Below are 13,734 nucleotides of genomic sequence, written 5' to 3'. Positions count from 1 at the left end.
GAAAAAGTTGCATATAGCCCCTTTAACAAAACAATCAATCTAATTAAACATTACTTGTAATGTGAGGCTTTGGAATCATAGCTCAAATTTTTGCATACACTGACTCACTTATAGTCAGTCAGTTTCATTATAGCCTACTCACTGTAAAAATATAACATTACATTTACAGTAAAAAAAAATACTGGCAGCTGTGGCTGTCAGAAGTTCACAGTAGGCTACCCAATACAAAAAATAAAAACAAAACTATTTAAATAAAATATGATGATGGTGCTCATTCAGACGCAGTTCAGAGCTGTCACGGATAGGTGGCCTGTGTGGTCGCGCGCAGCCGCCGTACATGGTGTGCAATGACGGATCAGGTAAGCGCTGTTAATTCAGCCCGTCTGCGACGCCACAACAGGTGAATGAATGACCGCGACGGCTTTAGTCATTTATCGCTACTACATCAGGGAAATAAAGATGTGATGTGGAATATTTTAGTCGGAATTGTCTGGCTGTAAAGTTGGGACGCGTCGCGGACACTTGTCCGAGTTACTGCAGGTAAATAAATGTCAGCTGTTGACACTCACTGACCGATAGTCTCTTTTAATGAGTTGGGAGAATAAACAGCTTTACTGTGCGGTTTGATAGACTGTTACACTCTCGTTTCTTGGTCAGTGTTTGTTTTCCTGAATTATCCTTCGATTCTACTGCTAATCTGATGAAAGTCGGCATGTTTATTAAGTCGACTGCAATTATCACCACTAAAAATCACCTTTTAAGGGTCTGCCCATCTTATAGCCTGTTTATTATAAGAATATATTAATTCAGTTCATTCATTTTAGGTTATATATAGTATATATACATGCATCTATATTTATATGTAAATATATCTCTGTAGTATTCAAAAATCAAATCCAATAGATTTTGTCATTATTTGCTCACCCTCCTGTCAATGCAAACTTGTATAACTTTCTTTCTGCCATGATATTTTAGCCATTCCTTTCACTATACTGAAAGTAAACAATTAGTGGGTTTGTCAACCTCTAAAATGACAAAATGTGATTCTTGTTCTGTCCTTTGAAGCGATACAATTCCTTTTATAACAATCAGACTGACATTTAGTTTGTCATTCACTGATATTCTGAATTAGATGATTTGGAATATAGCACATTAGACATATGAACAGACATTTATGACACTTTTATGATGGTCTTGACACCTCCAGTCTTCATTCATTATAATTGCATGATAAAGAGCGAATGTTCAAATTTCTCTTTTGTGTCCCACAGTTTGAAATGACATGAGGGTGAGTAAATAAGGACACTTTTTTTTGTTTAGCCTTTATCCAGCTCCACCCTTTAAACATGCCAAACTGGTACCTAATTCATCATTTATCATTGTTTTGTTATTTTCTCGATTAATTACCATTAAAACCCACGTATCACGTGTATGATAACCTCATCAGTCTGGCGTAAACATTATCTCAGACCTTTACCTCCCCAGAGGGATCTTTGTTCCTACATGTAAACTGATTCTTACCTAGCAACCCTTCTGCTTGTTTTCTTGTTGGGGTGGCAAAGAAGCTTCACTTCACCTCAGTCTTTTAAAGCTATAAGGGGTCTTTGCTCTTAGTCTCTTAAAACTAAAATAGTTGTATTCTCTGGTTCTTACTGAAAAACATGTATATTGCCCATTTGAACATATCACACATGGTGCTGTTTTGTTAGGGCAGTTACTTTTACATGTTGTTTTCCCATCAGAGAAGGCATTTTTATTATGAGGCTTTTTCTTTCTTTGCTGCCAAAGGATATTGTGCTTTAAGTGTGAATTAAGGTCAGTTTCTGATATTCTATACTGTGTGTGTAATGTAATTTTACCTGTGACCCTTTTCTGCTTGTTTAGTAGTTGCTTGTGTAGAGTTTTTCTGGCTGACAAATCACCTGTCATGTCTGTGTAAGTTTATGTAGCCGCAGTGTAGCAGCCTTTTTGCGCTGAACTATAAAATATGGTGTGGAAATACACTATAAATATTACTTTTGACTTTCTGACTTGATGAAAGTTAGGCTTTCTAATCAGTACATCTGACACAATCCAGTGATACACTAGATACACTTTGGGTTCTGATCTATGCAGAATAATTATTTGCATGTACACCATTTGGATACTTAAAAAGTTATACTTAAAATATTTTTGAAATAAGTCTCTCATGCTCAGTAATATTGTGAAATATTATTGTAATTTAAAATAGTTTTTTTTCTATTTTAATATTTTTAAAAAGTAATTTATTGCTGTGATGGCAAAGCTGAATTTTTAGCATCATTACTCCAGTCTTCAGTGTCACATGATCCTTCAAAAATCATTCTAATGTGATTTGGAGTTCAAGAAACATTTCTAATTATTATCAGGGTTAAAAACTGCTTTATATATTTTTGGAAACTGTGATGCATGTTTTTCATGATTTTGTTGATTAATATAAAGTTTTAAAAAAGAGTATTTATTTGAAATAGAACTCTTTTGTGTCAGTGTAAAAGGCTTTACTGTCACATTTGATCATTTTAATGCATTCTTGCTGAATAAAAGTTTTAATTTCTTCATAAAATTTAAGTGTAAATGTGACCCTTCTCCTCATGTAAGAACAAAGTTTGAACTTCTTGTAAATGTTCCCCCTTTTCTGCATGTAAAAAGGTCCTTGGAATCATGCTCCATTTGCACAATAAATGCACATAAATACCAAATACATATATGTTCCTCTCCAGGAGGTCAGACATGTTGTCAGGGGAGGAAATCCTATGCAGCACCCAGCAGGTGATCGCAGGGCTGGAGGCTTTGCGTGGAGAGAACCGCACGCTGCTGGACAGCCTGCAGGAAACGCTCCAGAGCCAGAAGTCCAGCGAGAGCGGCAGCCTGGAGCAGGAGAAGACCGGCATCATTTTAGAGTCTCTGGAGAGGATTGAGCTGGGCTTAGGAGAGGCACAAGTGAGCAACACAGTCATCTTCATTCACCTGTCACATTAAGAGCATTTCCACTCACCCTAGCTGTGTGTTTCCCGCTCATCCAGGTAATGATGGCGCTGTCAGCACACTTGGGCTCCTTGGAGGCCGAGAAGCAGAAGTTGCGTGCTCAGGTGCGGAGGTTGTGCCAGGAGAACCAGTGGCTGAGGGACGAGCTGGCCCGGGCCCAGCAGCAGCTACAGGAGCGGGAACAGGAAGTGGTTACTTTAGAGGAGCAGAACAGGCACCTGCAGTTCATGAGCAGCATCCGCAAGTACGACCACGAAGAGCCGCCTCTGGTAGGGGTTCATTTTGAAAACATTCATTACAGTTAATATTAGATTCTTAGGCTTAACATTTTGTTCTAGACTAGCTTTGTGGTTCTATTGTTGTTTGCTCAATCATGCTTCCTGGTAATATTTAAACAAACATTAATAAAACAATTCCCACCTCAGTGTCATTTACACCACATCTCAAGTTGTTTTTAATAGCATTCTGTGGTGGAAATTACTTTTTTGAATATTAAAATGGCTCCTTTGTCTTGCTAAGCATTTTATGCATCTGAAATGCACACAATTAAATAATTATCATACTTGAATAATTTGACAAAAACAATATTTTGCTCACAAGTGAGATGTATCTTTTTTTTTTATTCACACATTACATTTCTTATTTCATATCAGGCATATATTTTTTAATATATGCTGTGGAATTAACACCACACAGCAGTGGGACAGTTGTAACTGATATATTATATTTGTATAGTTATGTATACTTTATTTTTTGTATGGATTATCATAGTTTTAAACGTAATGTATTTCATATGTTAATGAGGAATTTTCATATTATCCATACAAAAAGGCATTTGGAAAAATAAATGCATGCTATGGCAAAAAGTTGGTTAGAAGTCAGTTTGACCTTCATAAATTTGAAATCTGTTAGTTTTAGTAAAAATCAACCCCCGGTTTGGTATTTGACATAACAAATACCCAAAGTTAAAGATACACAACTTTTTGACGAAGACCTCCATATAGGCAAAGAATTGTTCTGTATTCCTGCTGCAATTATGACAAAGCTACTACAATTTGATTATTTTAATATATTAATAATCATTGCCACACTTTAGATTAGGGTCCAATTCTCACTATTATCTAACTATTAACTATGGCTTTTGCCTTTGTAAACTCCTAATTACTGCTTATTAATAGTTAGTAAGGTAGTTGGTAAGTTTAGGTATTGGGTAGGATTAAAGGTCCTGTTCTTCGTGATCCCATTTTTCAAACTTTAGTTAGTGTGTAATGTTGCTGTTAGAGCATAAATAATACCTGTAAAATTATAAAGCTCAAAGTTCAATGCCAAGCGAGATATTTTATTTGACAGAAGTTCCCTTTCAAAGCCTACAGCGAACGGCCGGTTTGGACTACATCCATGTACATCCTGCTTTAATTACGTCAGTAGAACAGTTTGTCGACTAACCTCCGCCCACAAGAATACGCGAAAAAGGGGGCGTGGTCTTGTTGTTCCCTCGTGGAGAAGAGGAAGTGTTGCGTTCGGTTCGGTTCGGTTGTGTTTGTCGCCATGTCGTTCAGACGCTGTTATTTTCATCCCGGAGTCAAATCACCTTTGTTTGGCCTTCAGGGGCTGTAGTTTGAGCGCGTTCATCTCCCCGTTATGGTAAGAGGCGTGACCTTTCCGGGTAACGTGCGCTAAGCTGCTGTCGAATCAAAACACGGGAACCGCTGGCACAATCAGAACTCGTTACGTATTTCTGAAGGAGGGACTTCATAGAACAGGGAAATCTTTCAAGCCGTTTTGAGGACAGTGAAAACAGCGGTATACAGGTAAGTAAATTGTGTGAAAAATACTGTGTTTTTTTACACGCGAAACATGAACACATGTTATATTGCACACTGTAAACACAATCAAAGCTTCAAAAAAACACGACCTTTAAGGGATATTGAATAAGGTCATGTAGAATAAGACATTAATATGTGCTTTATACGTAATAATAAACAGCCAATATCCTAGTAATATGCATGCTAATAAGCAACTAGTAAATAGCGAGAATTGGACCCTAAACTTGCATAATCATTTATTAATTGAAATATTTCTAAGTTATTTTGGAAGTGTGCTGGTTGAGAACCACGGGTCTAAAGGCTTTCCAAAATATTAAATAATACACTCATGACATGTTCTTGTATTTGTTTCTTGCAGGAGGATAAAGATTCTTCTTCAGGGAAGGAATCCCTTGATGATCTCTTTCCTACTGAAGAAGAGGAGCAATCACACAGTACATCATTCCTCACAGACCACAGCTGTTCCTTTACACATTTGTTTTCAGAGTTTTTGCCATGTCAGCTGCTAGGTTGGCCTAAGATAGGTTTAGGGCGGTGTTTGATTTCAAGCACAGTTAGAATTTAGTACAACCTCAACTAGAATTTAAACTCCTGAAAGATTGTTTTTGCCCTTCTTTATTGAGGTAAGGGTAGAGGACAGGAAATTGAGAAATGTCACAAGATGGATTTGAACACATGAACCGTCTATTGGAGCATGTGTACATGCGTCTCAGCGCAGCTCTTGTATTTGCAGTGTCTCGGCCACACAGTAGTGCCGCCGCCGCTGCCCAGCAGGGAGGATATGAGATCCCTGCCCGACTCCGAACGCTCCACAACCTGGTGATCCAGTACGCCTCTCAGGGCCGCTACGAGGTGGCCGTGCCGCTCTGCAAGCAAGCTCTGGAGGACCTGGAGAAATCCTCGGGCCACAGTCACCCAGATGTTGCTACCATGCTCAATATTCTGGCTTTAGTGTACAGGTCAGTTTTATAGAACATCAAATAAAAATGTAACTTATCATTTACAGAATCAATATTTGTATTTAAATGATAACCGTATTAAATGATTTTTATTAATTTTATGCTTTAAAGGGATCAAAACAAATACAAGGAAGCTGCCAATCTCCTGAATGATGCATTGGCCATCCGTGAGAAGACACTAGGCATGGACCATCCAGCAGTATGCACAGTTTGATTTCTTTAGGAAGTAAAAAAATTCACATATCCTTTTCCTTGAGTTTATGTGTTTGTATTTGTAGGTGGCAGCTACTCTGAATAATCTGGCTGTGTTGTATGGGAAAAGGGGGAAGTACAAAGAGGCAGAGCCATTGTGTAAAAGAGCTTTGGAGATCAGAGAAAAGGTACTGACATAATAGAAGAATGGTAATCCCAACTGTCAGATCATATCCACTTACACTATGTAACGCAGAGTGTGGAACGAGCAGGCAGGGAAGCGAATCTAAGTGCCGGAACATTTAATGACAAAACTAAAAAAGAAACAAGGAACTCATAATACCACATCCATACATACGTCATACTCAGATTCTAGTCAGAATATGAGTCTGATTCTGCTCCATTGGGCTGTGATTATGGGGAATGTTTCAACCGAACCAGGAAGGAAAATGCCTCCGCACTCAATTGGATAGACCTACAACCAATCAGTGTTGAGCGACGCAGAGTTGTCAACAGAACTCAACTGCATGCACGCTGGAAAAAGTAGAAGAAGATGAGTGTAAATGACCGAACTTCCTGAACTCAAATGTTGTGGGCGGGGCTAAGTTCGGCTAGCATCCAGGCTAATACATGCGTACAATGACTGATAAAACATGAGTGGAACACAAGCACTATAAATACACAGGGAAGACTAGCTAAACAAGGTAACAAGGGGGCATGACAGATAGGAAACACCTGGAGAACTAAATCAGCATGAAAAACTACAAAGAACTACAAAGCAAAACATACAACAGGAAATAACATAAAAGCCCACAAACACAGGGGAATCTGTGACACACTACCGTTCAAAAGTTTGGGGAGTAAGATTTCTTTTTGAAAGAAATTAATACTTTTATTCAGCATGGATGCATTAAATTGATCAAAAGTGACAGTAAAGACTTTTAACATTGTTACAGAAAAATTCTATTTGTTCTACGGTTCTTTAAATTTGTCAAAGAAAAAAATCTTGGTTTTCACAAAAATATTAAGCAGTACAACTGTTTTGAACATTGATAATAATTATAAAAGTTTCTTGTACACCAAGTCATCATATTAGAATGATTTCTGAAGGATCATGTGACACTGAAGACTGGAGTAATGATGCTGAAAATTCAGCTTTCTTAAATTGTAATACTATTTCACAGTAGGACTGTTTTTACTGGATTTGCTGATGCAAAAATGCAGCCTTGGTGAAAATAAGAGACTTCTTTCAAAAACATACATTTTTACCAACCACAAACATATGAATGCTAGTGTACATTACCACCCTTATTTATATACATTTAAATATCTTGTGTAAATAAATATATTTTTATTGTTATTATTATTTTTACATGCACATACAGCTTCTCAACTAGGGGCCTGAAGATGACTTAAAATGATTTAAAATGGGACACAATTTTTTTGTCTTTGATGAACCAGGATTCCAACAATCTTGGAAAACCTGGAAATATGTTTGATTTGTAGTCATGTAAACGAATAAAATCGTATAGCTACATGGTCATTTTTATAACGAACAAATATTTTTCTAGCTTTGCTCTTTTTTATCGGGCGGAAATTATATATTAAAATAAATAGTCAATATCCTTAAAGGGTTAGTTCACCCAAAAATGAAAATTCTGTCATTAATTACTCACCCTCATGTCGTTGGACACCCGTAAGACCTCCGTTCATATTCGGAACACAAATGAAGATATTTTAGTTGAAAGCTGATGCTGAGAAAGGCTTCACACAGGCCTCCATTGGCATTCAGTACATTGACACTTCCAAGATCCATGAAAGGCACTTAAAACGTCGTTACAAAGTCTATCTCACCACAGTGGCTCTACAATAATCATACAATGCGACGACAATAGTTTTTGTGCGCAAAAAAAAATCAAAATAACACCTTTATCCAACTTGTTCTCGACTTCCGTGTGCGCCTCCACGACGCATGCGCGAGAATATGACGCAGATCCGGCGTTCGGACATATGACCCAGAAGCGATTTGTTTACGAGCAGAGGAAGACGCGCGTGTCTAAGCTGTTGGATTCTACATTGATCGTGCTTTAGGTCTCGGCGTAGTGCTCAAAATGGGGCTTAAGTGTGTATTTCATCGATTCCCGAACACCGGCGCTACGTCATATTCTCGCGCATGCGTCGTGGAGGCGCACACGGAAGACAAGAACAAGTTGGATAAAGGTGTTATTTTGATTTTTTTTTGCGCACAAAAACTATTGTCGTCGCATTGTATGATTATTGTAGAGCCACTGTGGTGAGATAGACTTTGTAACGACGTTTTAAGTGCCTTTCATGGATCTTGGAAGTGTCAATGTACTGAATGCCAATGGAGGCCTGTGTGAAGCCTTTCTCAGCATCAGCTTTCAACTAAAATATCTTCATTTGTGTTCCGAATATGAACGGAGGTCTTACGGGTGTCCAACGACATGAGGGTGAGTAATTAATGACAGAATTTTCATTTTTGGGTGAACTAACCCTTTAATATTTATCCAGTAAATCAAGAACAACTGGAAAAGTTGTGGGGCCTTTAAATATGGTTGTGGACATTTGGGGGTCCTTGGAGTCAAAAAGGTTGAGAACCACTGGTCTTTTCTAAATATCTTGTCTATCTTTGTCTGGTGACAGGTGCTTGGGATGGATCACCCCGATGTAGCCAAGCAGCTGAATAACTTAGCCCTTCTATGCCAGAACCAGGGCAAATACCAGGAGGTGGAGCAGTACTATGAACGCGCCCTGCACATTTACCAGAGCCAGCTGGGTCCTGACGATGCCAACGTGGCAAAGACGAAGAACAACCTTGTGAGGATAGGCAATGAGTTACTTAATAATGATAGCAGTATTATATTATGTGTTATATAACACACCGTGTGCTCCTCAGGCCTCCTGCTACCTCAAGCAGGGTAAATACAGGCAAGCTGAGGCTCTTTATAAAGAGATTCTGACTCGTGCTCATGAGAAGGAGTTCGGCTCAGTGGAGGGTAAAATTTGTTTTATATCTGCCTTCAAAGAATTATCTACACACCATAGTTTGGCCTATTAAACATACCTATCCAATAGTAAATGAATATTTTCACATCTATAAAGGGGACGGACGGCCGGTTTGGATACATACAGAAGAGGGAAGCTCTAGACAGGTATGTTTCCAATCCAAATATACAGGTGCTAGTCATATAATTAGAATATCATCAAAACGTTGATTTATTTCACTAATTCCATTCAAAAAGGGAAACTTGTATATTATATTCATTCATTACACACAGACTGATATATTTCAAATGCTTATTTCTTTTAATTTTGATGATTATAAATGATAACTTAAGAAAATCAGAACATTGTGAAAAAGTTCAATATTGAAGACACCTGGTGCCACACTCTAATCAGCTAATTAACTCAAAACACCTGCCAAGGCCTTTAAATGGTCTCTCAGTCTAGTTCTGTAGGCTACACAATCATGGGGAAGACTGCTGACTTCACAGTTGTCCAAAAGACGACCATTGACACCTTGCACAAGGAGGGCAAGACACAAAAGGTCATTGCAAAAGAGGCTGGCTGTCCAAGCACATTAATAGAGAGGCGAAGGGAAGGGAAAAATGTGGTAGAAAAAAGTGTACAAGCAATAGGGATAACCGCACACTGGAGAGGATTGTGAAACAAAACCCATTCAAAAATGTGGGGGAGATTCACAAAGAGTGGACTGCAGCTGGAATCAGTGCTTCAAGAACCACTACGCACAGACGTATGCAAGACATGGGTTTCAGCTGTCGCATTCCTTGTGTCAAGCCACTCTTGAACAACAGACAGTGTCAGAAGCGTCTCGCCTGGGCTAAAGACAAAAAGGACTGGACTGCTGCTGAGTGGTCCAAAGTTATGTTCTCTGATGAAAGTAAATTTTGCATTTCCTTTGGAAATCAGGGTCCCAGAGTCTGGAGGAAGAGAGGAGATGCACACAATCCACGTTGCTTGAGGTCCAGTGTAAAGTTTCCACTGTCAGTGATGGTTTGGGGTGCCATGTCATCTGCTGGTGTTGGTCCACTGTGTTTTCTGAGGTCCAAGGTCAACGCAGCCGTATACCAGGAAGATTTAGAGCACTTCATGCCTCCTGCTGACCAACTTTATGGAGATGCAGATTTCATTTTCCAACAGGACTTGGCACCTGCACACAGTGCCGAAGCAACCAGTACCTGGTTTAAGGACCATGGTATCCCTGATCTTAATTGGCCAGCAAACTCGCCTGACCTTAATTCCATAGAAAATCGATGGGGTATTGTGAAGAGGAAGATGCGATATGCCAGACCAAACAATGCAGAAGAGCTGAAGGCCACTATCAGAGCAACCTGGGCTCTCATAACACCTGAGCAGTGCCTCAGACTGATCGACTCCATGCCACGCCGCATTGCTGCAGTAATTCAGGCAAAAGGAGCCCCAACTAAGTATTGAGTGCTGTACATGCTCATTCTTTTCATGTTTATACTTTTCAGTTGGCCAAGATTTATAAAAATTTGTATTGGTCTTAAGTAATATTCTAATTTTCTGAGATACTGAATTTGGGATTTTCTTAAGTTGTCATTTATAATCATCAAAATTAAAAGAAATAAACATTTGAAATATATCAGTCTGTGTGTAATTAATGAATATAATATACAAGTTTCACTTTTTGAATGGAATTAGTGAAATAAATCAACTTTTTGATGATATTCTAATTATATGACCAGCCCCTGTATATGTTTTATAAGGAGAAATAGCTTTTTATGTTTATTTCCTGTGTGTTTGTACTGTAGGATGGTCTGGGAAGTCTAAAGCGCAGCGGATCATTTACCAAGCTCCGAGAATCCATAAGACGAAGCAGCGAAAAGCTTGTTCGGAAGCTGAAAGGAGTTGGAACAGAAGAAACGGCCCCTCGAGCTGCTGGGTAATGATATTCTGCTTTTTGTTCAGCTCGCATCACTTTTTATGTAGAATAGAGCAGAATTTTGAACTACTACTCTATTTTTAAAAAGGATGAAGAGAGCCAATTCTCTCAATGTGCTTAATGTGAGTCTTAAAGAGAATCAAGAGGCTGCTATGGTAAGTTGAGTCTTTTCTCTTCAAATTTTCTCAAGTATTTCACACATAATCCTCATAGTTTTATTATACTTTGGGTTTAGGATTTGAACAGACCCCTAACCATAAATATTCAACTTGTTTCCCACCGGTTGTGGTTTGGACATGTATGATACCTCAAATCTTGTTTAGGAGAGGTGTGCTAGTAAATTTCAAAGTTTTTAGTGTTTTTGAAAGAAGTCTCTTGCTCACCAAGGCTGCATTTATTTGATCAGAAAAATACAGTAAAAACAGTAATATTGTGAAATATTATTACTAGTTAAAATAACTTTTCTATTTTAATACATCTTTAAATGTAATTTATTCTTGTGATGCAAAGCTGAATTTTCAGCATCATTCCTCCAGTCTTCAGTGTCACTTGATCCTTCAGAAATCATTCTAACATGCTGATTTGGTGCTCAAAAACATTTCTTATTATCAATGTTGAATTTTTTTTTTTTTACTGTTCTTTGATGAATAAAGTTTTTTTTTTAAAACAGCAGTTATTCATAAAAGTCTACTGTCACTTTTGACCAATTTAATGTGTCCTTGCTGAATGAAAGTATTTTAAACTATTCAACAACAAAAAATTAGTGACCCTAAAGTTTTGAACGGCAGGGTATAATTTCACTAATCCGGAATTAGATCAATATTAATGGATTATTAAAGCCTAGTTTTGTCTTTTCAGATGCCCAAGAGGCTAACAGATACACGGGGTCTGAGTTCCAGCACGCAGAGTTTAGCCCGCCGCGCGTCTCTGGGTGGAGACAGCTAACCTTCAGCCACACCATATGACGTCAACTGAATGGTCTGTAATAACCGCAGAGATCCTATCTGACAATAATATGAGAAATAGTATGTGACAATGAATGCAGGCCTCCCTGAGGCACACACGTCAAAGCAGTCTGTCAAAGTGCTTCTGGGAAAGGGAAGCACACTTTGGATTAGGTTTTGGATCTCTTTTTTGTTTTTATTTAAACCAGTTGCAATATAAAAAGTCACAGAGAATCTTAACTTATTGCATTCCAAAGCTAAGACCAGTTTGTGGTTTTGCTAATAGTACTATCCAATTTTAATAAATATGAATTCCTACAATTACTATACTTTTACCGCAACCTTCAGCAGGATACAGTTTTTTCACTAAAGGTGCGGTCAGATTTACTGTTACTTTGCAAAAACTTTCAGGCGAAATAGTCATTTCAATAGGAACCCACACGATCAGGCAAGGACTAAAACGTTGGACGCGCATTTTGTTGCTTTGACCAACTTTCTGCCTGATTTGAAAGTGACGTGTGAACTATGCTTCATGCATCGCTACACTATAGACAAGTAACCTTTTTTTTTGGCTCATGAATTTTCTCCACCTTAATGTGACTCCACCTTAACATATTGTAGCATTATGTGAAATCAATTCCATGTTCTCACGCCATCATGCAGTAAAATTATAGTATTGGAATGGAACAATTTCAGTTGCACATAAATCTTAAAATCTGATCTAAATGCACTTCAAATTCCTAATTAAAGCTACATGTTACATTCCAAGATAAATGAAACATTTCTGAGGTAATGTCAAACTATTGTGGTACTTACTTGTGCCTATAAAATAAGGGACTTTTTATTTTTCAATTTCAAGCACATATTGTGTGTATATAGTCGATATATGCTGTACTGTTGTTTTAGTTTTAGCACTTCTATCACAATAGGAAGGATTTTATAGCTGAACTTGAGGGTACTAAAGTAATATACAGTATATAACTTGAATCGAGTTAGTGGAAGTAGTTATTTAGAGGTAAAGACATTTGCACATAGAAATCAATGAGTTGTTACATAATCTAAACAGTTGTACATGCTATATGGTTGAATGTTACATATGCACATATATATGTACACAATGTTGCTGATGAACCAAATAAAATTGTTCTACCTCTGTCTTAATCAAAATGTGTACTGTCTGATAAATAGGTGAATGACAGCTGATTTGGCCCATTCTTGCAAATAAGGCTCAAGGGGCAGAGTTCCAGAAGTCAAAATAAGACTTTATTGAACAAAGCAACAAAGCCGAGATGCCTGTAGGACGTCTGAACTTGTCTTTTAACCAATGATCTCATTTGCAGGTGCTCTCCTCCCTTTTCTCTTCCTAGGATCTTACCAACACTTTTGCCACAGTTACTTCATTAATTGGCAAGCTTGTTCTCTTTGTATGGGTGGACGACTGCCTGTGCCAACCAGTCAAAAACATATTTTGATTGTCCCACAAAGTGATTATTCTGTGCTTTTTGCCTCATTATTTTTATCAAGTGACCAAATTGTTTTCTATAGCATAAATAAAATATTTAATACATGCTTCAAATGTGCGCATGTATGATTCAGGGAACAAACATACACGCAAATTATCTTGAAATTGTGTGTAGCTGAATGGTTTCAGATCTCGGCCTTGTAAACGCCCCCAAATTAACAGTCAACATCCAAATCCTTGGATTTCCAAATACCTGAGGTACTCCGACTCTTTGCCATAAGGAAATGGTCATACGTCTGCTCAGACTTTTCCACGTAAAATACTTTTTTATAAATATGAATGTTGGTGTGGTTTTTTTAGTGTACATCTGTTCATACGCACGTTTTATAAATGGCCCCTG

At 38.0% G+C, this 13,734-nt stretch overlaps 1 protein-coding gene across 4 annotated transcripts; it reads left to right on the top strand.

The window, feature by feature from the left end:
• The first annotated feature begins 320 nt into the window (after positions 1-320).
• On the top strand, positions 321-13,444 carry klc3 (kinesin light chain 3). 4 transcript variants are annotated; one of them, XM_079824087.1, is made up of 14 exons: positions 333-540; positions 1,789-1,815; positions 2,739-2,958; positions 3,042-3,272; positions 5,188-5,263; positions 5,563-5,788; positions 5,900-5,987; positions 6,067-6,168; positions 8,645-8,818; positions 8,898-8,997; positions 9,104-9,153; positions 10,798-10,928; positions 11,017-11,083; positions 11,787-13,444. In XM_079824087.1, the coding sequence occupies exons 3-14, from the start codon at positions 2,749-2,751 to the stop codon at positions 11,871-11,873; spliced, it is 1,542 nt and encodes a 513-aa protein (XP_079680213.1). In that variant the 5' UTR covers positions 333-540; positions 1,789-1,815; positions 2,739-2,748; the 3' UTR covers positions 11,874-13,444. The 4 variants fall into 4 exon arrangements, with proteins under 4 accessions (XP_079680214.1, XP_079680212.1, XP_079680213.1 ...); XM_079824088.1 differs by lacking the exon at positions 1,789-1,815 and having other exon boundaries at positions 321-359; positions 11,787-13,067; XM_079824086.1 differs by lacking the exon at positions 1,789-1,815 and having other exon boundaries at positions 321-540; positions 11,787-13,067.
• Positions 13,445-13,734: the final 290 nt, after the last annotated feature.

The sequence above is a fragment of the Gobio gobio genome (genome assembly GCF_949357685.1).
Source record: "Gobio gobio genome assembly, chromosome: 8".
Taxonomy (NCBI): domain Eukaryota; kingdom Metazoa; phylum Chordata; class Actinopteri; order Cypriniformes; family Gobionidae; genus Gobio; species Gobio gobio.
Note: the sequence above shows the minus strand (reverse complement) of the source record. Positions and strands in the feature narration are given on the sequence as shown.

What these genes read in the sequence shown, in the direction of transcription:
- klc3 (XM_079824085.1), top strand. Translation starts at nt 348, where the DNA reads ATGACGGATCAGGTAAGCGCTGTTAATTCAGCCCGTCTGCGACGCCAC. An exon ending in AGAAGAGGAGCAATCACACA is followed by an intron (nt 5,264 to 5,562) that starts GTACATCATTCC and finishes TTGTATTTGCAG; the next exon opens with TGTCTCGGCCACACAGTAGT. An exon ending in TAGGCATGGACCATCCAGCA is followed by an intron (nt 5,988 to 6,066) that starts GTATGCACAGTT and finishes TTGTATTTGTAG; the next exon opens with GTGGCAGCTACTCTGAATAA.